This window comes from Halictus rubicundus, chromosome 5 (genome assembly GCF_050948215.1).
Source record: "Halictus rubicundus isolate RS-2024b chromosome 5, iyHalRubi1_principal, whole genome shotgun sequence".
NCBI lineage: Eukaryota > Metazoa > Arthropoda > Insecta > Hymenoptera > Halictidae > Halictus > Halictus rubicundus.
In genome coordinates this window covers 7,481,309-7,508,476 of record NC_135153.1, presented here as the reverse complement: position 1 = coordinate 7,508,476, position 27,168 = coordinate 7,481,309, and the positions used below count along the sequence as shown (strand labels likewise).

At 43.7% G+C, this 27,168-nt stretch overlaps 3 protein-coding genes across 12 annotated transcripts in view; 1 reads left to right on the top strand and 2 right to left on the bottom strand.

Annotated features, from left to right (window-relative positions):
• Window positions 1–21,171, bottom strand: part of LOC143354135 (GAS2-like protein pickled eggs) — a 99,265-nt gene extending 78,094 nt beyond the window's left edge. For both annotated transcript variants that reach the window (XM_076787940.1, XM_076787941.1), the window contains exons 1-2: window positions 20,631–21,171; window positions 1,561–1,747 (exon numbers count right to left, since the gene is read on the bottom strand). In XM_076787940.1, the coding sequence (XP_076644055.1) occupies window positions 1,561–1,731 (171 nt within the window). In that variant the 5' untranslated portion in view covers window positions 1,732–1,747; window positions 20,631–21,171. The remainder of the gene's footprint in view (window positions 1–1,560; window positions 1,748–20,630) is intronic.
• Window positions 21,172–22,280: 1,109 nt separating this feature from the next.
• LOC143354138 (U3 small nucleolar ribonucleoprotein MPP10) lies at window positions 22,281–24,569 on the top strand. The gene is made up of 4 exons (XM_076787953.1): window positions 22,281–22,474; window positions 22,570–23,908; window positions 23,979–24,087; window positions 24,160–24,569. The coding sequence occupies exons 1-4, from the start codon at window positions 22,398–22,400 to the stop codon at window positions 24,528–24,530; spliced, it is 1,896 nt and encodes a 631-aa protein (XP_076644068.1). The 5' UTR covers window positions 22,281–22,397; the 3' UTR covers window positions 24,531–24,569.
• A 74-nt stretch (window positions 24,570–24,643) lies between these two features.
• Window positions 24,644–27,168, bottom strand: part of Tgo (Aryl hydrocarbon receptor nuclear translocator homolog tgo) — a 50,355-nt gene continuing 47,830 nt past the window's right edge. For all 9 annotated transcript variants that reach the window (XM_076787952.1, XM_076787951.1, XM_076787946.1 and 6 more), the window contains one exon: window positions 24,644–26,804. In XM_076787952.1, the coding sequence (XP_076644067.1) occupies window positions 26,587–26,804 (218 nt within the window). In that variant the 3' untranslated portion in view covers window positions 24,644–26,586. The remainder of the gene's footprint in view (window positions 26,805–27,168) is intronic.

The following is a 27,168-nucleotide window of genomic DNA, read 5'->3' as shown; positions in this document are numbered from 1 at the left end:
AACGCGTTCGTTGCGCCGCGTGATCGCCGTTTAATTCCTCGTAAATTTACCAGACCGACAGAGATTACTGCCGGAGTACGGCACTCGCTTTACAATTCCACTTCGTGTGCGAATCGCACTTAGGCGAGCGAGCTTTTGTTTACGCTCAAAATTAATTTCACCGTCGACCGCGGTAACTGGCGAGCTGTAAAGTATGTTTAACCCATTTGCGGCATTAGTCTACTCAATTTATTTTCTCTTATAATGCTGAAATATGAAGTTCCTTTACTTGTAGTCATTTTTGTACTTAAATATAATAAAAAGAAAAAGTTTGGTGATAAAGGCCTTCTTTCTTTGAATATCATTCGAATTTAACCAGTTGACTGCGGAGATTAATTTTAAAAATCTCTCACGAGGCGCGGAATTAAAATCAAGCAATGACGAGCATACACGTCGAGAAAAGTAAGGCAGAGTGAGAAAGAATTGCATTTTTATTCGATAAGAAATCAAGAATTCATTAACGTCAGCCGCTCCGCAATGGAGTTTTGGATTGACGTGTGTACACGTCGAACGCAGTTCACTGGTTAAGATGTTTCAAACAGAAATTTCTTTGCTCCATTAATAATTTTAACGAGCTGAGATTAATACGCTGGAGCCGTGAAATATTTTTAATCCGTAATTCTCCATAATTTGCATCTACTCGTTTCAACCATAAACGCAGTCTAGTAATAATTGTAAAGCATTTCCCAAGGAGCGCGGTAAGTCCGCAATGTCGTGCTTAATTTGGGTTTCCAAAATTTTGATCTTTGTGTTCCCCGTGCGTGGATAATAGCAAGGTGGGTTTCCCTTGGCAGAATTTCAGCCCGCCGTGAATGGGTTCGTCATGGAAAAAGGAGTTTCCGCGAAAGGGAAGCAGGAACGTTGTTTTTCCCGTGTTCCCAGCGCGATTTCTTTGGTTTTCGCTGGCGTCACGGCGATTCCTACACGCGGCTCGCCTGATTCACGATTCAGCCGGCGTCGACGTCGAGGCAACAGCTTCCGGTGGACGTCACACACGCATCCTTCCCTTCCCCTGTTCCAACGGGCCACGAACTTGAAGAAAGGTGCGTGGCTTTTACGCGTTACACGCGTCACGCGCGCCGCCGGAATCTTCAACAAGTTTTCTCGGTACTCGACACGACCGACGAACCTTTCGACTTTCGACGAACTATCGAACACTGGGTCGTCATATTTTGCTCTATCTCTTCAACAATGAATCTCCCCTCCGCGAATTCGTTTCAACGAATCGTACCACGAGCGTACAATGGACCAAAGTAAAGTAAAGTGAATTAAGCAGAATTCATTTCGCTTGGTATTTGTCCCTCCCTAGTCTTCAACAATTTTCGTTCAATCATTTGTGCGTACTAGGGGAGAAAATAATTTCTTGAAATGGGAACCGGAATTGTTACAGATATATTTCCCGCGCGTCGCCGGCAAAGAGCATCGAACGATCACATTGCAGCACTAAGTTCCTCTGATCTCGGCTCGGAGAAGCAGATTTGATGGTTCTAGAAATGCGTAAATCGTTCGTCGGCTACGTACTTTGCATAGCGCGACGCCGGTGTCCAGTCTGTCCATAAAATTGTCAACGTTGATTCGCAGCTCCGGATAGAGCGCGTTCAACCATTCTGCCAAGTCCTCCTTCATCGCCACCAGATACTCCTCGGAGGACTTGAACGGCCTGTAGGACCTTGCTTCCAGGAGGACCGACATCTTGGACCTCGTTTATCTGAAAACCGAGTTAAATTCCGATTAAAATCGACCTTTAATCGAATCGCCTCGAAAATTTGATATCATTCCGACTTCATCGAGACAAAATGACAAATCTTGGACAATCTCCAAGGACCTTCACTCATCCTCAGTCTTTCTCTCGGAAGAAAGCCCAAGTTTAACTCTCTGTGGGCAACCTGAGTCATTTATGTCGGAGCGAAATTTCAATTTCTTTCTTTGCCTGTTAATGCTTCAAATAATTGACGATTCTATGTTATCTCAGAATCTTTTTAGATTTTTCGAAAGCCTGTGAGAGTATAAACATTGGCCGTCAACGACCAAGGTTGTGTAGCCATAATAGATTGTACTATTTGAAAGAATCTGTAGAACCTATACACCTTGCGAAGACGTAACTCTTTGCGGTCGAAAACTATTTCAACCATATTTCTCGCTGGGTCTATTGTTCGTATAAAACGTGATTATGTGCTACAAAGTTGAGTAAAAATATTAAACAAGAAATATTGTGCTCAACGAAATGATTTTATTCTTCTAGAGAATAATAATGTGGTTTAGTTTTCGTTTTTGATTGCGCTGCATGTACTGAAGCGAAAATATGACGGTTAATGTAGTATGTGTGGCGTGCTGGCTTGCGAATGTTTGCAAGCATTACTACAATTTAAATTTCCTAAACGGTTGTGCAGAAAATGTATGTAGTACTGACATACATAACGAAAATACTTTTGCCGCCTCAGAGGCGCCATTCGACCTAATAAGCAAGAGTGTGCAAAGGGTTAATTCTGTCCGCAAATAAAACGAATCGAAGCCGAAGTTGATCGGGTTCGGAATATAAAAATAAAGCTAATGGCCCATGCAGCAGGAAATAAACTAGTTCCCTAGCTCGTGCAAATTTTGTGCACTACCATTACTTGTGCGCTGTGCCAGTTTCTCGAATGCGCGACCGCACACCGACTCGAATATAAATCACGCGTCCAACGATTAAATTCGCTCGTATTCCCAGGGCCGTCCCCAAGCATCATGCGATCAGCCGTCCGACAGATTCGCGTATTAGCCGTCACCGTGAAATGTATCGCGGACCGGCAATAAAATCAGAAAGGATTTGCAAGACAATGGGTCCGGCGCGGCTCATATTGTCGATCGCCCCAGAAACTCTCCCCTAGTTACCGCGCCGGTTTAACCACCCCATAACGTGTCTGAAACCGTGCCCTATCGCGATCGCTGCACCCTGGTCCCTTGGCTACCCTTGTAAACCTTCACGAGCCAGCTTCGTTCCCAACTTCACCGCTTTCGAGCGACGATTTCCAGCAACAATCAGCAATTTTCTGTTCCACAATTTGCATATTTTAGCGGCGACCGATTGGCCGCATCGGTCGGGACCGTACATGGGGAAACGGTTTTAAACGGTGATCAACGCGGCCAATAAAAGTCCTGTCCTGTTAAAGGGACAGCTAGCGCCGTTTAAAATTAATAGTAAGCAGAATGCGATGGAAAAAATTTTTATTATCTGGAAGGGTGCAAAAATATAGGGTAAAAATTTCAACAGATTGGCGTTGTTTATTCTATAAATTGATTCGGTGTTTCTCCGTCACCGAGTCGCTTAGCGCTGTATACAATAAACAGTGGTGAATAGAGTTAACAGTGAGCAAAATGCGATGGAAAATTTTTTTTTATTATTTAGAAGGGTACAAAAATATAGGGTAAAAATTGCACCAGCTTGGCGTTGTTTATTCTTTAAATAGATTCGGTGTTTCTCCGTCACCGAGTCGCTTAGCACCGTATACAAAAAACAGTGATAAATGGAATTAACAGTAAGCAGAATGCGACGGAAAATTTTGTTTATTATTTAGAAGGGTGCAAAAATATAGGGTAAAAATTGCATCAGCTTGGCGTTGTTTATTCTATAAATAGATTCGGTGTTTCTCCGTCACCGAGTCGCTTAGCATCGTATACAATAAACAGTGGTGAACAGAATGTGAAAAAAAATTTTGTTTAGTACCTGGAAAGATGCCTGAAGATGTGGTAAAAAGTTTTTTGCCTGTACCTATTTAGCATTTTCTAAAATAAATGTTCAAACACAGTCTATCGGTGATCAAACACAGTCCCTACCCTTAACAAGTTAATGGCTCTGTTAGAATTTTGTTCGATGACATATATGACTTTGTTGCGGGTCTTCGGTCCGGATCAAGTCAGTCGGGCAATTACGGCGAATGATCAACACGAATGATCAACGCGATTAACACGAAAAGGCAGAGAGCATTCAATGAACAGACTCGCCGATTCGTTTCCGGCGACGTTTCGAGCGGCCGTAAAGTTGCCGGGCGTGCGTTCGCGGATAAACGGCGGAAAATCATCGAGGGAAAATATATAATGGAATACAAATGACGAGTTAACTCGCGTTGAACGGAGTTTATGACAGGTTTACGAGCGGCCTCGCGACCGGCACAACACGATCCCCGGCCAATTACTCGGAGCCGAGAGTCGCCTAAGTCGCGGCGTGTTGTGCTGTGTGCGTCCGTTTAGCAAGAGGTGTCCGGATCGGAAAAATTCGGACGATGCTCGCGCGAGCCGAGCGGAGCCGAGCCGAGCCTAGAGCCTAGAGAGGAATTACGAGGCGATAGCGATCGCGACTCGTGAAAGTCCTGAGCCTTTGCGCCTGCCTTCGGGTAGGTGTATGGAAACGAGCGCGTTTCGTTTTACACCGGCGATATACTTCCTGCCTTCGTCTTGCCCTCACTCTGCCTCGCACTGATCCCGATTCGATTTACTAAGCTCGAGGATTTTTCCGAAACGGCGTACCGCCACTAGTTGTCCGAACTGATGTACCGAATATCAAATAAATCCAGAAGCGACCGCCGACTCATGCAATATTCATGGGACACCGTATCTCGCCCTCGGTGCTAAAAACCCAATCGCAGAGAGTTCTACGAACGGTCACCGATACAATTCTCCAAGGTGTCCGACGGGAGCCTGATATAAAATGAGCAAACCATTGGCAAATTAAAGAGGAGCCCGCGAGAGAGCGACGCTCGGCTTTGGGCAAAGAACGATTGTTAAAAGTCGACGAGAGTTTTATGGAGCATAAACTCGGGCAGCATAATCGACGCTCCTCTGCGGAGATTCCGACAGCCCGTGGCCAAATAAAGCTGCGTGGAAAATATGCGACAAATGCGGCCTATCGGCATCTTAATGGGGCGAGATTGGCGACACACACCGGGGCCCCGATACTTGCTCGTTAAAATGCCGACAGTTTGCATTGGCGAGCGTCGCGCGAACGCTCCTGGCTTTCGAAAAGAGTATACTACCTCAACTGTTACCCGACAAGCAATTCATCGGGTTCGGCTGTGTTTAATCGCCGCTCTGGTCGGGGCCCCGTGTTCGACGCGTTCCCTCCGCGGGAACAAAGAACGGGAATTCATTCTCTATTGTCCTCGAGGAAAATTCATTTGCACCGAGGGACTTTGATCTCGACGGGAGAACGTTCCCGCGCCGCTTTATTTCCGATCCGTTGCGATGGAACGCGCTTAACGCTTTTACGCTATTATCCCCGGCAATCACCTCGAGTTGTTAACGAACCCGAAGCGGTGACATTTGTGGGCGTGGCTTCGCTGCCCCGCGCCCCTACGAGCAGCCACACCGGTGCTCCGTGGGGCAATCGTTGCCTCGGAGACGTCAGAAAAATTGGAATTCTCTCTCTGTCGAAAAAAGTAAACGTCACCCGGTTATCGTACCCGTAGATACGCGGAGCAAGAGGCTGTAGATCACCGAGGGGGGTCGTCGATCGCGGCGCAGCGGGTTCGGGATTGAGTTATCCGTCCCGAGGCCGAGTTCCCGGGTTTTCCATTACACGCATACATAATTCAATCGCGAGAATTGAAAATCAGACGCGGCCACCTCGTAAAGAGCGGATTACACGTGGCCAGATACCCCCTCCCCCTTTACCCCCCGTCGCGATCACGTCCCACGTCGTGTGTGTACGTCGCCGCGTGGCTGCGGCACGTGCAACATACTTACACGCCGCAGTCCATAAATATGAGAACGCATTTTCCAACTATTCGCGCGTTTGTTTCGTCCGTGTCGCAGGCACCAGTTGCGAATTACGAAACGCGTAATCCAGTTCCAACGCATGAGTAATCGAACGTGCGTCAGTTGCGCGTCACGTCGATCGGAAGAAAATTATGGAGGAACGTTGGAATCTGGGAAAAATGTTTATTCGCCGTAAACTTTGCACGTTGCGGAGCGTTCGAAAGGCAGCTCGAATGCCTGGCGATTCTGATGATCGGACTCAACTGGACATTGTCTAACTGAATCGTGCGGAACGGAAGTTGGACCGAATTATAGTGTTTACTCTTCCGGTAATTTTAATCCGTCGAAAATAATTCTAATGCGGTGTTTACGTTGCGCTCTGTTTTTACCATAAATGCGCAAACGTCCGCAGTCCGCTAATGAAATGACGCGAGATTGTCAGAATTCTCAAGAACCGTAATGCACGACCATAAACTCCGCTCGGCTGAATTCCTCGCGCGTTTACCGGGAGAAACGACGACCAAAAAGAAACATATTGGAAATTCGCGTGAGAAACAACGTTCCCGGGCCAGCGGATTCGATGGCCCGCCATTGTGTTTCCACCCCGAGGCTCCGGGTAACGAGGGTAATCGGAAATGAATGGATGAATGAAGGAATGGAGGGCAAGGCGACCACCATTTCCCAAGATTCCGGCGCGGTAATTATTATTTCGCGAAAGGACTTCTCTCGCCTGTGAAAACGTCGCGGTCCGGAAGAACGGCTGCCATCTTGTTTTCACGTTCTGGGTCGTTAAAAACCTTGGCGAAGGAAACAATAACCTCTACTATTCTTTTCGGTAAATAAATCATCAGTAATATTAAACGCGCGTCGAAGTGAGTTTCGGCTTTGAAGACCTGACGGCCATCTTGTCGGCCTTCTAAATCCATCGAAATCCTAATACTGAGAGAAAGAATGGCGTGTATTGTGTATTTTTAGGAAGAAAATCTACAAAAGAAGCTATTGTTTATGATTTCAATTGTAGAACAAGTAGAAATTTGTCGTAAAAATTGCTAGAAGCTTGGGAAAGTGAGGTTATGTTGGAGGAGGAATTTCGAGAGGGATAAAGAGATCGAAGATCGGATTTCCTGGGTGTGACCGGTAGTTTAGACAGAGTTGCCGTGAAATAAATTTCTCGAGGACAGCGTTGATAGGGGATCGAACGTCATCAAGCGTAATTCTTCTAGAGGAAGTCCATTAATGGTTATTACAATGTACTGGGACGGTAGATTGCGCGAACCCGACACGCCGCAACTAATTATATAGAACATAATGCGCTGGTTGAGGGATCCGCGGCAATGCGAAATAAAAAGAGGCGACTCTAGTTGACATTTAATGGGCTGTAAAAGAGCAAATGACCATTAATTGTGCGCCGCGCCTCATTGGGAGCGCATGAAACGGGCATTATACGGGCGCCGGAGCCGCGGCGCTCGTTCGCGTTCCTGAAATTATCGGTTTATTAATGATCGCCGCGATTTACGCTGCCGGACGACCCATAAACTGATTAGACGCTATATAGGCACTTTCACGCGCGGTCGTTTAATCCTGCGCTCGAGTCGAACTTGAACTTTTCGAGTTCAATTTCAAAGTTTCAAACGCGAACGTTGTACTCGAGATTACAATCCTGCTTCCAATCTAGGATTTCCAGCTTCTTTGAACATATGTACTTTCTACGCAAATCTTGACTCCCAGATCTATTTACAATAAAATAAACCACGCGACGCAACAACCTGCAGGAAAATTGTCCGCGAGCGAGATATAATTGTGTACCGTTCGAGAAATGTTTAATGGCCAAGCTGTACCGATAAATAAGAAGGTTTTCTGTCTGGTGGCACGTCCCAGCATTAATTTTCTCCGGTGGACAAGCCCGTTCCCTGGGATCGCGAGGTAAAGGGTTCAGGCCCGGAGGGTTTTTATTATTCCATTGAACGGAAGCGTGTAAGGGACGGAATATCAAAAGGTGAGTCTCGCCTATGGGTCCCTCTTATGAAAGCCCGTTCGTAAGTTTACCTACGTGAGCGTACTTTAAAGGCGTGCTTTGCTCGTTGTAACGGTATACTGCATACGATGTACACGCAAAGAGAGCGAAAGAGCAGCCGAACCGCGTGTCCCGAGTCCGCCGGATGGGAAATAGAAACGGAGAGTGAGCCAGATCGAGAAAGTTCCATACGCGAGGCGCACGAGTTTCATGGGAAACTGTATTTCCACCAAACGTGTCTCGCTCGTGCACGTACAACACACGATCGGATCATTTCGCTGAAAACCGGAGCAATTTCGGAGGAAACAAGTACACGCGCTTGCTTAGAAAGTTGATTAATCGAAAAATCCTTCAATTTTTACGGTTCAGTTTATGGTTGGTACAGTTTGTTTAAACAGCATTATATAAAAATGTGTTGTAACGATGAGTCGAGTCCTCGCCAAAGCTCACAGGCACGGCGATAATAAATGGTAAAAATAATAGAAGAAAAGGGCTTGCTTTAGCACCAAGGTGTTCAATGGCTATTAACGATGGCTAAGATCGATGCTCGCGGCCTTGAAATTAATTTTGCGCCCAGCACTTTTTCCAGAACATCGAAGTCGGCAACGCGACCATTTAGAGCAGAAAAATTTCTCCTTTTCGTTCCGAGCCATCGACCACTTATCAACCCTTCGCATTCGAGGCACGCAGCGCCGTCCCATTAAAATTCCCCCACCCCCCTCCCCTTTCGCGATAATACCACCGATTTATGCAGAGCGAGCCGAGTACTTGCGATTTCCCAAGACATTCGATACCACGGGCCGCTTATCTGCGAAAGTCCTACCTGCGACCGTCCACAGTTCTAACAGGGGTGGGGGTGCGAAAGAGGAAACAAGGGAGGAACGCATATATAATTACGCTCGAGCACGCGCGCCGCCCCATCGTGCATCGGATTTTTCCAGAATTCATTACACCGTAATATTACCGGCGTAAAACGTTAACCCCTTCAGGAATGAATTCTCAAAGCCGCGAGGTTCATTGCGCGGATTGAATTTGCATTTTTCGAGATCCGACGCGAACCCGGAAGCTAATGATTTTGGATGCCGCCAGGTGAGTTTAAACGCAAGGATCTGAACGTGAAGGTATACATCTGAATTCGGTAGCGCCGATTTCGTTACATGCCCGGAGTTGAAAGCTATAATTTGCAGTCGCGACGGTTGCATTCCAGTTCGCGGGCGCGGAATCGAAATATACGAAAGGGTAGAGTTTCCGAAAGTATGGGCGCAACTAGCTCCCGATTGATAAGTTACGGCGACTTTCTAGGAGCGTAGCAGGCGGAAAAGGGGTCTCCTTGGAAGATGTAAGGTGGCCCGATAAAGCGTTCCACCCCTCGGGTGTCGTAACGCTTAACGATTTCATTCATTCGCGACGGAACACAGAGAGAAAATGAACCTGTTCCGACGTACGTCGCCGGCATGCGCCGCGAAATGCAAATGCAAATGCGTTTGCCGGTGCACCGGCGTTGCACGGCTCGGCGGCGGCCTATGGGTGCGCTCGAAATACCTGCATGGTAATGCCGCGGAGAGCCGTTCAGGAACACGAAGAAACCCGCGGTCGTCGTATCTGCCGGCCGTATCGGGACCCGGTGATAACGTCCGGAACATTTCTGGCCTCGTTTGTCATCGCGCCGCGCCACTCCGCTTTCTTCAGAACCAATCGGCCTTGGCTGAGTGCTCCCTTATCGGACCTCCTCGCGTCTGCTCCGATTCTATTAGTTCCGACTCGAATTCTCTCTCTCTCTCTCTCTCTCTCTCTCCCTCTCTCGTCGACCTTCCGACGATCCGAAAAATTGCGCTGACAGACCGTCCAAATTAATTGCAAACCGGCGAAGCTGCAGGCGTGGGGTTGCACTCGAGTTTTGGGCATTGCGATTGCATTTAGAAGATTTTGAATCCTTTCGGGTGAATTTAGAAGATCCCTGTGGAATCTGGAAAGTTTTTCGCTATATTTCGCAGAGAATCGAGACAGAATATGGCTCAGTTTGTGGCTAGAGATATTTTCTAGCTCGCGTTCTACTCGATTTCATCCAGAAAGCTCGTCCAGTGGCATAACAATGCTTGGATCCCACGTCAATTTTTGACCTACTTCTAACGCTTGTATTACCAAATATCTGCATAATCTCTTTCGAATGAGCCCCTCCCCAGTGAAAAATATACTCGTATGAAGGCGAAAATTTGTCTCCAGTGAAACCATTTTTCGCCTATATTTGTCGGTAACCTGGTCACTCTAGCTTATCTACGGAGTCTTGGCTCCTAAGTGCCTTCAGTTGAATTGTGAAGTCTCCGGGTACATTCTGAAAGTTGTATTTGCATTTCGAAGTTTCCAGTTGCATCTAAGAGCTTCCAGTGGAACTTGATTGTTTCGAACCGAATCTGACTGCTTCCAATTGAATTTCGAGTGCTTCCACTTGGACTTAAGAACCTCCGAGTGAACTGAGAAGCTTCCGGGTGCATTTTGAAGCTCGTAGTTGCATTTTAAAGCTTTCAGTTGAATCTGGTATCTTCCAGTTGTGCTTAGGAGCTTCCAGTTGAACTTTGATTGTTTCGAACCGAATCTGACTGCTTCCAATTGAATTCCAAGTGCTTCCACTTGAACTTAAGGACCTCCGAGTGAATTGTGAAGCTTCCAGGCGCATTTTGAAGCTCCTAGTTGCATTTTAAAGCTTTCAGTTGAATCTTCCCGTTGTGCTTAGGAGCTTCCAGTTGATCTTAGGAGCTTCTAGACGAACGTGAGTGCGTCCAGCTGAATTTTGAGTTGCTCCATTTGAATCTAGGAGCTTGCAATCGCGGCGGATTCTTTCGATTCGTTCGGCGAACGAAGCTAATTTTGACGACGCGTGCGCTCGCGTTCAACGATTGCTCCGAATAGCGAAACACGAATTCCAGACACAATCGCGGCTCACCCGTGAATCGGATTATGCAAAGTTGTCCTTATTCTTAACGACCGGCAGATCTTTATCGATCGAGGCTGGTTAGGCTCTACTCTCATTGAAAGAACCGCGTAAATTCGTGGCGGTACGACAGGGGGGCAGCCAGCCTGGATATTACCAATCGTAATTTCGATCTTAATGGCTCTGTTAGAGGCAGAAACCCACAAACACGTCTCGAAATGACCCTTAATTCGATTAAGTATCTGATTTCAGAGCCGCATGTATCTCCGTGTTCCCGGAGATCGTTTATCTCGCGGACAATTATGGTGGACGGCGGGGCGTTACCATGAAATTTCACTCTTTTTTACTTCGTCGGCTGAGACTCTGTTCTTTCCTGCGGAGGCGGAATGGTTTGCAACCGTTTCGCGAGATCAAGTCGACTCTATTTCATCATGCTGTTTACCACTTGCCTTACACCAAGTTCATTATTATTTATTTCTGTTCAAACAAAATAAAATCCTATTAATAATCACCCATTAGTTTCACAATCACGTAGGGATAAAAGTACGTGGTGGGTAAACCTACATACTGGTTCGAATTAACACGTTCGCGGACGTGAATGCTACAGCATTCATCTTCATAGTGATGCAAAATAACACGAATGCTATAGCATTCATATTTTAAAGCCAATTTTTATTCATTTAACTTTATACAACCTTAAGTTTTTGTAATTAATATACATTTCAAAGTAATGACCAAATGTCATTACTAATGACAGTTAACTTATTATTGTTAATGTCTAATCAGATTTCGGATAGTACAACTAGTTTCAAGAAAAATTGCCTGTCCGTTTTTGCAGCTCGCTGAAATTTTTACTATCCGTGAACGTGTTAGGCTACTCTCCCCTACTACTAGATCACGGTTCTAGTAACAATTTCAGACCATTTGTAACATTTTCATGCAAATTAAAAATTTCCCAAGTCATCTGCAGGGAGTAGAAAATAAAAGAAAATCTATTCCCATAATTTGAAGAAGTCGAAAATAATGTAATACTGTTCTTAAATTCCATTAGTGTCTTCGCACTTTGGTATGTCACCTATCCTGTTTTGCCATGAATTGATAAAATCAGCAGTCTTATAATGATAAGCGACAGGGGTTCAAAATGAAGCAGGGTCGATCAGAATTTTGAGACCACGAGCGATCCGAAGCAAAGTCGATATTCGAAGGCGAATAGAAAGGCGTTCGACGGCTCTGGCTCGTCGGGAAAAATCTTCGGAAAAATGTTAAAATATTCCGAGACACGATAAGCGGCCTCCGAGCGGCGAAACTGGATGATTGATCGGATCGCGAGCGGTAAACAAATACGAATTTAGACGTCGCGCGCCAGAGCGGAATTCGTACGCGCGCGCCGCACCGCCACGCCACACATTCGTGCGTGAACAGGATTTTTACGAGGCCGGGGCAACGTTTCGCCTGTAAATTATGCGCGATGCCCGCGATAAACGCTCAGAAGCCATCGAAGGAAAAGTGATTGCAACGAGGATGTATGTAATCCGGCCACGATCGTTTTCGTAACACGATTATTCAACAATACAGACCCAGCCTGTATCTCTCTCTCTTTCTCTCTCTTTTAGCTGCTCCAAATCGTTGCTGCGAGAACCGTTTTAATCTTTACAGCTTCTAGATCTTTGCTCCGTGGAAAACCTCGCTCTCTGATCTCATTTTCCGCTACAGAAATGTATAAATTACTTTCACATCGTTTTATTATATTTCCACATTCGTTCACCGTCTCACCCACGACTTCTCTCGTTTATTCATCAAACTTCCTCCGCAATTCGATTATAATTTGCTACACGAAACGAAATGTTTTCGCTGGTCTACATGCACTCCGAACATTAAACATTGATTCTGTCTATTTCGGAGTTGCAATTTGTCAAGCCGTTAATCTCTCAACAACCCTGATCCAAAGAGATTAACAAAATAGTGGTTGTTAGGAACGGAAAATTTAACACTCCGAGCGCAAAATCTCGTGAGCCAACAATTTCATTCTGTCAATCGAAACTTGAAGACGTTTATGAATCTCTTGACTGTGTTTTCATTTATTGGTCCGCTTTATTCTAACGCGCGATAATAAATATATCATACACACGGGTGAACTGATTAACATGTATTTCTTCTTTAAACTGTTCTGAAATTGTTCTAACTAATTTTTGCCACAAATTCATAAAATCCACTATTCCTGAGTAATAAATTAGTGTTCGCTAGTGGCGCCAACGGAGTGCAAAAGGTTAAACGATGCCCGTGGCGGTTGGTGATCATTACCGGTGATTTTTGACACGCGATTACGATCTTATCGGCGAGCGAGGGGGTCGAGGACAGGAGACAAAGCGAAAGGGAAAAAGTCAGTCGTGAGAAATGTCGGGAGCGGGGGCCGAAAATAGCGAGCGGAGGACAGACAGCTCGGGGCACGCGAGGAATTTCCAAAGAGGACACGGGCGTTCGCGTGCGAGCTTCGCTGCGAGAGTGCAACGACGGTCTCCGACGACGATTTGTCGCAGTGGTGGAGACCCGCGCGTGCGTCCGCACGAGCTCGCCCAGGTGTGTGCTGTGTGTTCCGTGTGCTCGTGTGCAAACCAGCCCGGTACGCGCCTGGCGAAACTGACCGGAGAGGAAAATCTTGTGAATGGAGCGGGGTTCCCCATTCACTTTTAACCGGAGCGCCGCGGCTGCAGCCGACGAGCCTCGTGGCCCCTGAACCGCCTATCTCCACGCCTGCGGCTCGAATAACACACGGGACAAATTTCCAAAAAAGATCTACCTGCTCGGAGATCCAGAATTTCGCTGAGAAATTAATGCCGAGCCGTGGGAAGCCCTGTCATCATTTGTTTCGATGCTCACCTGCGTCGTATACAACACACCCCCTTTAAGAGCCAAGGGTAGTCACGTGATTTCCGTTCACAGCCTTCAGTCACTGACTTAAGATATCCAGTTCCAGAGAATCGGGATTTTTCGTTCGTAGGCTTCGGTCGAAATAATTGCGGCGAACGGTGCGTCGCATAATTAAATTTCGCATTTGCGCAGCGGGCCGGAATTCAATTAATATTTTCGGCCGAGCGTTGTTGCGCCGTGCGCTTCGAATTTGGTTTGCCAGCCCAGATTCTATGTGGCCCTACAATCCGTGGAATGTCTCTGTCGGATTATGCAAACGTTCATTTCAGTCGCCTTAGGCTGACCTGTCCAGTAAACGAGCACTCGGCTGCGTTGAAATTCGCAAATCGTTATTACATTTCTATGTATGACTGGGTGGGTTTCGCGAAAAAAGTGCCATTTTTATACAAAAGTGCCATTTTCCTGCAAAAGTGCCATTTTCCTGCAAAAGTGCCATTTTCATACAAAAGTGCCATTCTCCTACAAAAGTGCCATTCTCCTACGAAAGTGCCATTTTCCTGCAAAAGTGCCATTTTCATACAAAAGTGCCATTCTCCTACAAAAGTGCCATTCTCCTACAAAAGTACCATTTTCCTTCATAAGTTTCTTTCATTCTTAAGGGCCTGGGATAGTCACGTGACCAAACACGGAAACTTGGACCCTTTATATAGACAGATTTGTTTAAAAAGAAGGTTCCTCTTTCTCTTTCGGAGGAGCCATTTCCCAGCGAAAAATATTCCCATATAAGGACAGGAAAAGTTGAGGCGCGTAAAACCATTTTTCGCCTATTTTTGTCGGTAACCTGGTCACTCTACCTTATCGCGAATCAAAGGAGTCTTGGCTCTTAAATTCTGTTCTACCGCTGTCGACATCTGAGTATCCATTTGTTTTCGGCACAAGATTAAAAACAACAAATTTTCCATCATCCTAGCTGTGGAGGAACTCATAGGGCAGGGCGTTAAACATACTTATTCGAAAGAAAATTGTGTGCTAACGATGGAAATCTTCTTCAACTGTTCGGAAAGTTCTCGGTAACGTGGCTTTATGTAAAAATTCGGCAAGTCTTGATTTCGGGAAATTGTTTTTGCTACTTCAATCAGCAAAGTATTAATTTCACGGGAAAAAGAACTTGCCCGGTTTTTGCAAAGGTCAATTGCTTGTGTAGTACAAAAATGGGCAACTTTTAGTGGAGCTTTTTACGGCAAAAGGAAGTAAAAAATAAACACTAATTCCCCTTCTACGACGCTATTCACCCACGCTTCAGCCACGGCCCGATCACGTGACGCGTTTTATCTCTGTCGCGCATGTGTCACGATGTCACGCGACTAATCCGGTGTTGGCAGAGAGAGAGAGGGTAACTTTTTCCTTTCGATTCGAGTCAATTCTAACGAACATTTTGCACAGCCATGAAAAATTTGATGGAACCCTGACGTTGGATGGAGAACCCCTGACGCAAATGTACTTCGAGCGACGCGCCCATCGAACGCAATTAGCGTAAGTGTGATTTATGCGGATCTCGGACCAAAAGAGATTAGAATCTCGACGGTGAAGGATATAGCGACGTTTCTGCTGAATGATCTCTCTTCTTCTTTTCTCGCGAACGACCGCCGGTTTACTCCGTAGGATAATGTTACGCGATTTTTCCCGTTGCAGCCTCTTCTACCTCTTCTACCCAGCAGAAATAGTTGCGGCCGGTATTGTTTAAGCGCGCTCGCTTGCCTACTAGTTTTCTTAACCGCCTCATTTGCATTCCCGGAACCCGTGTATCAAGACATAATATGCAAATGTCCCGTTGCCCCTCCTGCTCTCCCACCATCCCCTGTGCCATAAGTTCGCGGACTATCTAGCCCGTCCAGCCCATCCACGACAGCGGCGCCTCCTCTTCGTCTTATTATCGCTATTTATTTGAATTTTCACTCTCCGTTTCCATTAATCTCTTTCCGCTTTCTCTATTGTGCCCGCGCGATCAAACGCGAAAATCCACCGTGGACGATTCTGCGAATGCTCGACGCTCCCGGTATTATACTTCTATACTTATTTCGTGGACGAGAACTTTCATCTTCTCGACGCGTTGCGCAGGTTAGGTCTTTTCAGGCTGACCTTTTCGCCGATGCTCGATCGCCCTACGTTTCCGAGGCTTCGCCATTTTCCCAGGAAAAGTTACTCTTACGACTTTTGAACACCGTTCGCTGATTCGTTACCTCGATTAGCATTAACTCTTAACCTCCCGCGTAATTAAACTTTGAGAGAAACTGTCGGCTAGATTGCTGACTAGTGTCTTAACCCTTGATTTTAATTAATCGGATGGTTTACACTGTATTTAGTATTTTTTATGATACTCGGATATCCATTTTTGTAATGACCTACAAACGTCCTTTGTAAGTCCTCCTAGTCCTAAAAGAATCGAAGATGAATTTGAAGAGATCTAACAGATCATTGCTGCTTGTTCTCAATCAGAAACGCGTCCAAGTTCGTAAAAATCCATCGGTCCGAGAAAATTGCGAATAATTCAGCCACCAGCGTCAAAAATATAGGGATTAGGCTTCCGCCGGTCGAGTGGCGATCAGACTAACCTCCGTGCGGCTCGTGGCTAGCCTAAATCACGCAAACTGTCCACGAAAACCACGACAAATCGTTGATCGCGATCCCGATCGGCGTCGTGTTCCACGGGAGGCCGTGGATATACGCTTTCGAAACCTGCACGGAGCCGATTATCGGCAAAGCGCATCTCCGCTAAGTGCAGCTAAGTACATCCAAGTTACATCGAAACAATCCGGCGAGCATCTGTCTGTCCGGGTGCTGCGGTCTCGCGTTTCGTTTCGTTTAGTATCGCCCCGTCTCGTTTGGTCTCGCGCGGCTCGCATTATCGGTAAACGATCTCCTTTGTCTTTCTCTGGTAATCTTGATCGTCTTCGCGCGCCGAGCCGACCCCGGCCAACCCTCGCGTTGCCAATTCAATCATCGGCGAACTATCGTTGCCGATCGGACATCGTATATCCCCGCGAATTATCCTTATCCGACGCGCGCGTATCGCGGCCGATTTCAATGCCCGCTCAAAACGAACCAGATCGGCGATCCAACGATCTTCGTGCTGAATACACTCTGTCGCCGTCGCCGGGCTGCCTGACGATTTTTTTTTCCTGTACGAATTTACCTCCAATTTTTTGCTCAATTCCTGCGCCGATTTTTCTTTACAATTTTACCGTCGATTTTTCTGTATGATTTCACCGCCGATTCTTCTGTACGATTTTAACACCGATCTTTCTGTATGATATTACCGCCAATTTTTGTGTTCAATTTTTGCCCCGATTTTTCTGTATAATTTTACCGTCAATTCTTCTGTATGATTTCACTGACGATTCTACTGTACGATTTTATCGCCGATTTTACCGCCGATTCTTCTGTACGATTTTACCGTCCATTTTTTTTTGTTCAATTTTCACCCCGTTTCTTCTGTACAATTTTACCGTCGATTTTTCTGTATGATTTCACCGCCGATTCTTCTGTACGATTTTACTACCGATCTTTCTATATGATATTACCGCCAATTTTTGTGTTCAATTTTTGTCCCGATTTTTCTGTATAATTTTACCGTCAATTCTTCTGTATGATTTCACTGACGATTCTTCTGTACGATTTTTCCGCCGATTTTTCTGCATCCTTTTTCCGCCGATTTTTTATTTAATGGCGTTAGAATCGTTCTTTATAGGCCACTAAAGGCTCTGTTAGAGTTCTCCAATTCATAAAATGTGAAAAGATTCTCCTGCCATTTTTAATTAAAGGTTCAGTTGCCGATCGCGTTGCCGATTTTACAGTGTTTCGGCGAGTACTTTCTAAACATTAGAATCAGTCTCCATGAATTGTGAGAAGTCCTGTTAAGACTCCAAATCGAATAAAAATAAATAATTCAGTGTATTCTATAATTTTGAATTGGAGATCTTATACGCTGGTTCGAGAACGACGGATCAGAAGAGAAATTTCTGCAGCTTATCAACGCTTTCGTTGCTTTTAGAATTTAGAAAACCATGTGCGCACAGATGCATAAAATCTAGCTATTAGAAACAGCTGTTGTGTCCGTAACTGTTGCCATACCGAAAGAGAAAGATATTAAGAAACTCGGATCGTTCGGAATCGTTCAAGGTTAAATATAAAAGCGGGAAGCGTTCTCCGGGAATGTTTAATCCGAATCACGCAAAATTTGTTCGCGCAGCGATTAGACTATCGCCGCAACAGTCTAATCTGTAAGTAAGTAATTGCGAAACGCGGATAATCACGATGAGTAAATCGAAATACGGAAAGAATGAGCGTGTTCTTATCTCGAGGTCGTCCCGAAGAGCCTAGCCGGAATGTCTCGTACGAGATCGATCTAGCCCGAAGAAGATAGACACGAGATTGCATTGTGATTGTAAACCTTGCGGCGTGGAGGATCGTTTTCTGCGTGCGATTTATTTGTTCCTAGCTGTTACACGCCGATACATTAATCACCTCATTTGCCTTTTAAGCGTGTTTTAAACCGCGCGGAGGACAGGTGAGTCACCGGCCGGACTTTGAGAAAATTTATTGGGACTTTTATGGCGACGCCGGCTTAAAAATAGACCCGATGCTTCAATGACAAAACGAGAAAAAGGCAAGGAGCCTGCTCCGAAATCAATTTTCACCAAAAACAGAAGTGAACGTTAAAGCGACCGCGCGTCCGAATTATTTAACGCTAGAGCCGTCGAGCATCAATAAACGAAACTGCATTGACTCTGATTTTACAATTAGACTTGTGCATTTAATGCATTTATGAAAATAAAAAAAAAATGAAACAAGTTACCAACTTATCAGAAATACTAAAAGATAAAATCAATTTTTATCTGGTTCCAGAATATTGTAAATAAATTTTTCCTTTGCAAACAGAGCTTCGCGATTCGAGTGATTGTAAACAACAACAGATCTAGGTATTTTGATTCATACGTAGTTCCAGCGTTGATAAAGCTCTCGAAAGCTATACTCGAATTTTTGAGTGACTCGAGGAGCTATTGTCAGATAATGAGTAGCGGGAAAATAGGATAAGCGAGAGCGAAACAATGCTCTCTTCGCAATCTCAGTATTGTACTTCTAATCTCATTGTACGGGCATTCGAAGAGACGAATCAACCAAGTAGCCGATAAATACAAGTGACCGTTGGTCGACTCGATAATCCTCGGTAGATAAATATTTTCTAACAAAACATTTGCCGTAGCCGATACCAAACTTGTGCTAATTCAGTTACGGTGTAATTCAATTGTACATTTGAATTACATTGTATTTCAGTTATATTGTAATTCAACTACGTCGTAACTGAATTACATGATTCAAACCTTCCAATTAATTCAATTACTAATTATTTATTTAATATAATTATAATACAGCTCTCCAATTTATGTACAGCCCGGAACTTTGAAGAATTAACTCGTCCTTATTCATAATACGTAACGCAATTAACGTAATTACTTTGTAATTATAATTCCTGGAGTAATTCAATTGTAAATCTGTACAAGTCTGATCGTAATTCGCAATTAATGTAATTTAATTACAAAGTATTTTGTAATTGTACTTCCTTGCAATTACGAATTACATTGTAATTGAATTGCATGAAGATCTCAATTATAAATTACAATATGATTGAATTACAATGTAATTCAATTACTTTGTAATTATAATTCCTGGAGTAATTCAATTGTAAATCTGTACAAGTCTGATCGCAATTCGCAATTAATGTAATTTAATTACAAAGTATTCTGTAATTGTACTCCATTGCAATTACGAATTACATTGTAATTGAATTGAATGAAGATCTCAATTATAAATTACAATATGATTGAATTACAATGTAATTCAATTACTTTGTAATTATAATTCTTCGAGTAATCCAATTGTAATTCTGCACAACTATGGCCGATACTACTCCAGAGTAGCCTAGTTAATCAACTGTTCTCGTGTATAGCGGTTATTAGCGTTCGACGCGTAGTTCCGAAAACTTAATCTCCCATCTTCCTCCCATTGATAAACGCGGCTCGCCGCAAGCTAATTGTCTCTGACTCGATGAACCCGACGATCTATCTGCACTGCGATAATCTATGACAGACTCGTCGAATCTCGGTCGGAACCTCTTTTCTACGGGCACGCACCAAGCGAAACAATACACTTTTTCTCCGATAGAAAGCAATCCGACCTATCATCGCGGTCCATTCAAGTGTCATGCGACCACCGACAAAATGTTCCTCGGTAACCGTGTATCATCTCTCAATTCTATCTAGAAGAATCTCTTGTATTTTCCCTCGCGTTTCTTTTCTACGATCCGTCGATCCCCGGCCGTCTTCTCGGCTGAGAAGATTCACGGATCATTTAAATTTCTATTCTACTTATTTTACTTTCTTTACCATCGCACTTTCTAACAGTCAAAAACTGTACTTTTTTTTTTCTTTTTGTTAAAGTAGAGATGATTTACCCGAGGTGGATGCTAGACAAAAGAAAGCTAAACGGGGGCAGCGAGCGAAAACAGCTTGGAAGAATATGGCCTAATCGAGGAAAAATGTTTGAACAAATGGTACAGCGATCCACGTAAATATTGATGCACACGATAGCAGCTCGTTTCTAAATATTTGTGCACACAGCGACAATCTGTGACGCGGGTAAACAAATCTTCCTTTCGTCCCAGTTTCTGTAAAATGTATTTCTACTGTGTGTGGTCGCGCGTCAATTATAGTAATGTGAACCGTTGGTCAACCCTCGATTGAACCCTTCTGTAGAACATCATTTCCGAGGTATGAAAGTGTTGTTTCCGAATAATGTCGTTCGAGGGTGGAAGAGCTACTGACTCCGAAAGATGTTATTTTCATTATTGTTCCTGTTATGGTTGCTATAAATGTGAATAAATCAATTTTCTGATTTTAGTTACTAGTTACGGGATTAAAACCAGCATTAATAGAATTGATAGAATTGCATATGAAAAAAAAAAATAGAATAAAATAGTCGGTGCAGACTCACCTCGCCCGGACGTATCCACCAGTGACTGTTGTTTGTGAATGGTTGCCCGTTCACGTATCCCTAGGAGGCACACGCGGCGAACAGTGTCGCATCGACGAGGAACGATTCAGCCCCCGATTTCGAGAATCGAGAATCGTGCGGATCGGTTCGCGGCCGCGTTGCTCTGCCAAGCATCGAGCGACGCGGTCCGGTCTCTCGTTATTGCACGCGGATCGATTAACCGTACATTTGCGAGTGACAGCTCGCGTTCGAGTACTCACTGACAGAGACGGGAAAATCGACGGAGGGAAAAAAGGTTGCGCAGCGGAGGGTTGACACGCGAACGGGCTCGTGTCTGCCCGGACAATGCGAGCTTGATGCTTTCTTGTTTTGATGGGATTCCGCGCCGGTCGAACACGTCGTCATACACGCGATCTCGCTTTTCCCCGGGTGTTTTTGTTTTCAATTCTCGATGCAGTTCACGCCTGGCGGGCTGCACTCGTACCCCATACTCACGCCTCGCATCCCAAACAGAGACTAAAGCGCCTGGTTGCAGTCCACCCGTATAAATGCTCCGCCGCAGCGTGAATGTAGTCGTTGGTTTGCTAGGGATCTTGGTAGGGAAAGGAATTCCCCCAGCCGGCCGTCAGGTGGAGGCACTGCACGACCCGCCGTGGCGGCCTCCGCAGGAGGGCAAATTCAAAAAATTATGAAATACGAACAAATGAGATTAATACACCGAGGATTCGTATACGTCGACGAATTGACAATGCTAACAACATTGAGCCTAATACAGGGTTTACTATGTAGTCTCACTCGTTAATTTAATGGTACACCCGGGACGACACCCTTTCATCAGTTTAAAATCATCTTCGTCATCTCACTGGATCGCTCAATTACCCTTTGTTTCTCCAGATCACCAGCACTCCCTAGATTCCTAGATCTCCATCTGCCCTTACCTTCCTTTCCCAAAAATCTCCCTTCCCTCTTCCTCTCTACACCCCCTGAAACCATTCCCATACCCATACCTTGATCAGCCTTCCCACTCCTTTCCTAGATCTCCTCGCTCATCCATCGCAACCTCCCCTTCTCCAGAACCATTTGTCTTTCCATCCCATTATTACGTGTTCCGAAGGAATTTAGAAACGTTTTAATATAGATGCAGTGACTGCCGCGTTTCCTATAAGACAACGTAAATTCCGGCACGAATCATCATGCTCCTGAAAATGTAAATTTAGCGATACTGGACGTAGTGACAAAACGTTCAAACTGTTAGCCACGTGATACCGACAGTCGATAATTGTAGGGGTTTGTCGATGGCGCCATCTGCTTGACGAGGTAAAAACCCATTCGATTTGTAGCACTACGGATGTGTCACATCCTACCGTATCGGTCGGAACTAGTATTGTGGAACCAATATCACAGACGAGGTATAGGAGTCTCCTATACCTCGTCTGTGGTGCCAGTACCTAGCTGGCAGTCTTCAACAGTACCTCGTCAGTGCTACGGGTCGATACTAGAAGGCGCCACACCAGTTCTGTAGAGATGTCGGTAATGTAAAATATTATTTTATCAACTTTATTTTTATTTCAATGTTGAAGTCGGTAAAGCATAACACGTGACCACAAAAGCGCATGAGATGTTAGGTCTATCTTCTATTTCGTTTGTGATGGTAGTTGTCAATTTCCTCGATGTTCCAGCCATGCGTGTGGTGTGCATACATGATATAAACATAACCTTTCGATGAAAATTTTATTCAAACAATTTTAAAATAGATGTGCATTTACAATGTCTGAAACAGAAATACTTGAGAATGTTTTATCTGTAATTGATAATAATACTAGAAAACGGGAACTATTTTTGAGGTAAGCCCTTCGTACTTCGTTTTATTTAAATAACGTAACCTAATACGTATTTGTAGTAATCGCAGTTGCGATCAATTAATTCACTAATATTATAGCGTACAAAATGGAGCAGCATTAGATTTCAAGAATTCAACGAAACGCTTATACGACTTCGCGAAAGAGCAATCGAAAAGAAACACAAATGCACTGCCAGAGCTTGTAACAGAGGGTTTCGACGAAGAGCAGATCTGGCAACAACTCGAATTACAGAATGAAGGTGAACTTATGCATTTTATTACAGGCGTCTCAAAGGTTCTAGCCGAGAGTAAGAAATTGACTATACCGGTTAGCGCAAGAAGACCAGAGATTGTACATAGCAACGAAGAAACTGTGGCAGACAATGACGAAGAAGAAGAAAACATGTCTGAAGAAGATGTTTTGGACAGTGAGATGGAACTGGAAAACGATTCAAAGAGACAAAAGAGAGACAGGAGCAAGCAGAGAAAGAAGCCATCCATAGTGGATGACAAATTCTTTAAATTGCAAGAATTAGACGAATATCTGACCAAGGAAGAAAGGAAGGAAGTACAGAATGAAAAAAATGAGAAAGACTCTGACGAGGAATCAGTGGATCTCTTCAATGATTTTTCAGATGACGAGGAGAGCAAAAGTGGTGAAGAGAAGCTGGTGAAGTATACGGACTTCTTTGATAGTCCACAGAGCGATGACGAGGAAGCCAAAGACTCTGTACAGCACAAAAACGCTGATAGTAAAGACCTAGATGATGATTCTCTGCACGATAATTCAGACGAAGCAATGGACACGGATGAGGAAGAAGACGAGCGCAAATCCTCCAAGAAAAAAGTTACTTTCAATCTTACAAACGATTCCGACGACACGGACAGCATAGAAAATAAATCGGACAACAGAAAGGAAGATGCAGAAATTAAATCCTCTCTTGAAACTCGTCAAGAGAGATTATTAGAAAGGATCCAGCAGTTGGAAGAAGAAGCAGTGGCAGAGAAACCCTGGCAATTAAAGGGCGAAGTTAGCGCTGCTAACAGGCCGCAGAATTCCTTGCTGGAAGAGTTTGTCGAGTTTGATATAACAACGAGGCCTGCTCCTATCATTACCGAGCAAACAACTGTAAAACTGGAGGATATAATTAAACAAAGGATAAAGGACAAAGCTTGGGACGACGTCGAGAAGAAATTCAAACCAGTCGAGACTCCAATGGAGTACAAGAAGAAGCTGGTCTTGAACCAGGAAAAGAGCAAAGAAAGCTTGTCTCAGATTTACGAGAACGAATATCTTAAACAAAAGCAAGCACTGAATCCAGACAACGAAGAGAAAGAGGAAGAGGAGCCAAAGTTGCACACGGAAATCCGGGAGATGATGCACTCCGTGTTCTTGAAATTGGATGCACTGTCCAACTTCCACTACACCCCGAAACCGGTAAAATAATAACAAAATTTGCCACTAATTCGTCTTGCTATTTTCTACAAATCTTACGTACTTGTTTTAGGCCAAACCGGAAATCAAGATCATCAGCAATATTCCGGCAATTAACATGGAGGAAGTGGCGCCGGTAGCGGTCAGCGATGCTGCTTTATTGGCTCCGGAGGAAATTAAAGGTAGGTATTTTATTGGGGAAAACTTGTTTCGATTTTTTCAGTATTTATTGATATTTTTCACGTGTTTTTCAGAAAAACAACGAGGCGATCTCATGGACAGAGCAGAAAGAAAGAAGACGGATATGAAACGGGAACGAAGGCACAAGAAGATGAAGCAGCGTGCCCGACAAGAAGCCATGGAGAAGAAGGAGAAACTGAACGCGATGAAACCCGGAATAACGAAGAAATACAAGAAGGACAAGGCAACGGACCTGACGAAAAAGTTAATCAACAATCGGAACATTGTCAAAATGGATGAGACGGGGCAGAGGGTTCCAAAGTCGTCGACTGCATTCTTCAATCAACTGCAGGACCAAGTGAAGAGTCACATCAAATCCAAGACTGACGCACGTTCGAAGAAAAAGCAGAAGGACGCTTTGTCCGCAGTCAAACTGAAATTATAACTTTTGTATAGCTTTTTAAATACAGGAGAAGATGTACAGTTTCACTTGTTTAGATTTTCTATTAGCTCCTCGAAAACAAAAAAATGCGAAGGGTTCAATAATTACGCCAGCTCTCCAACACGAATGTGGACTTTATATTACCAATTGTTCCGTGATTCATACAACTTTTATATTTATGTAATATAATAAGCGCACTGGAGGAATCTATAAATAATAATTTCGTTTCATACGAGCGCATATTATCCTTCCGTTCTTTTTTCTTTTTAAATAATTCCATAATAGAAATTTCAGGTAACTATTTCTTTTTTTTTTTTGCACAAAATCAAGTTCGAAACTCATCTTACTTTCACAAAGGGCACGGTGGAGGAGCATGATCGGAAACGATCAAGGATAAAGGGCCCCGAAAATGTTTTACAGGCGTGATTTGCAATTTAATTAATCGTTCGCGTATACATATCGATGCACCCATCGACACGTTAATTATTGTCCGAGCAATAGTCAGTGAAACTACTTTCGACATAGGATGATTAAAAAGAATCGTACGCGTGTGTTGAATACTTTTTATATATTAGTAAAAATGTTCCCAATTCATTATGATATGCTGCAATTTTTCGTTTCGATCTTTGCTTATCAGAATTCTCTAGACATGTACAAATGCGCTAAATCACACGTGGTTACTTATAAATGCAATTATTCGTATGTGTAACATTATCTATATTTTTTCTTTAGGAATATCTAAAAATGGTGTCTTGCACAGAGAAGCAAAAGTGGATTACATAATTTTTTTTGTACATCGTCGAGTTCAAACAATCTCCCTTTCTCTTTTTTTTCTTTTTGTCCATTGAGTGTTGATTCTTATGATTGCACTGTTTATAATTACAAAGATCTAAATTAAAATAATTAAGCTAACCTTAGAAATCTAACGATAAGCTGGTATTAAAATTACCGTGATTTGTATAGATTTGATTGAGAAGTTTTAAAAATACTTTTCTTCACCCTTAATTTTTAGGATGCACCTCGTTAAATTTAGTATTATTTTTTTTTTAGTCGAAGTGCTCTCTCGTTTCCTTTTTTTAAATAAAATCAGGACTATTATCCCGTATTACTTATTAATAAGCACAGATGCGATGTTCAACTCCTATAACAATGTAAAAGGTGATAGCAATCGTACACGATACACGCAATCTCAATTAATAGTCCGAAATCTTAACGAAGCGTCGCTCTCCGAACAATTACAGACCTCACACGTATTTTTGTCTCATCCAAAAGTTTATACATACTTACATCCAGTCAACAATAGCTCCGCGAAACCCCGCGAGTTATCGTTCTTCGATTCCATGTACAATTTAAATATAACTTACCTACATAATTGCGTTTATTTTGTTAAAAATCAGGACGAGGGGAGTTCACAGTTTAATCTCTAATTTACAAACATCGTTTCCAAGAATGCTCTTCTTACGCTCTAAAATCAGATCAACAACGGGAAGTAATAGAAGAAGAATGATTTCCACAATGATTCATTCAACACGATCCTTAACCACAAAAATAAACGAACAAACTTAAAAGTAAAATCATAGCTCTCGTTCGAACGATCCTCCCACGATAAAGTCCGTGTATTTCTTTTAAAAAGCTACCTAAACCTCCTCCACTGTGATTCATCTGTGCGTATTATAAGTGACCATTTTTTCTTTGTTTTTTTTTTCTTTTTTACCAACAACACGTCTAATGGCACTTTCACAAAATGATATTCATGAATTTCCGACGAATTGTCCGAACATCTCGTACGATCTTTGCCATCGTATCTCCTTCGACGCGGTCGAATGAAACTTCTCATGAAACGAAACGCTAACGAACCGACGAATTTAGGCCGTTCTGATCCTCACCGTCGATTCGGGTCAAAGTTTAATACGTGAGGTGCTAATTGCGAACTTTCAATTAATTGCTGAAGTAAAAGTGCTGATTATGATGCTCGGCATGATCTCGAGACAGTGTGCCAATGATTTCGAACCTTAAAGTGACTTTAAGGTAAACAATCTTCGATGCTATTTCCTTGTCGCTACTCGAAATTAGTATTGAACATATTTAACTCCTCGAAACCGGACGCTCCGCCCTGGTCTTGCAGCATCTGCAACATGTCTGAGAGCTCTTGGGGTTGCGTGCCAGGTCCACCCTGAGCAGGATGGGGTGGTTGCGCTTGTCCAGTCACTTGAGGATTTGATTGTCCGCCGTCTGGTTGAGGTGCTTGATGCTGTTGGCTCTGCCACCCCCACATACCTAACAAATTCAACAGTGTTAGCTACCATATTGTGAACACATTATATACTGGCAATTATTTCATAATTTTCGAAAGCCTATGGTCCATTCCTAAGGATTTTTTAATAGATCCGTCAGCAGCAATAGCGGATTCAATCGTAAACCAACGACTCACCTGTGGTAACGTAATCTAATAATTTCGTTTGTATTAGATTGAGGATTTTATGCATTCATGACAAGAACGAGTACGTGTAATTTAACACTATACAAATATTAGACGAATTTAAAAATACAGTTTGTTGCAATTGAGGTAAAAAATTTGTATTTAGCATAAAGATCCTCAATCTTATTTAAAATTCTATTAATAGGCTTCTGGTAGACAAAG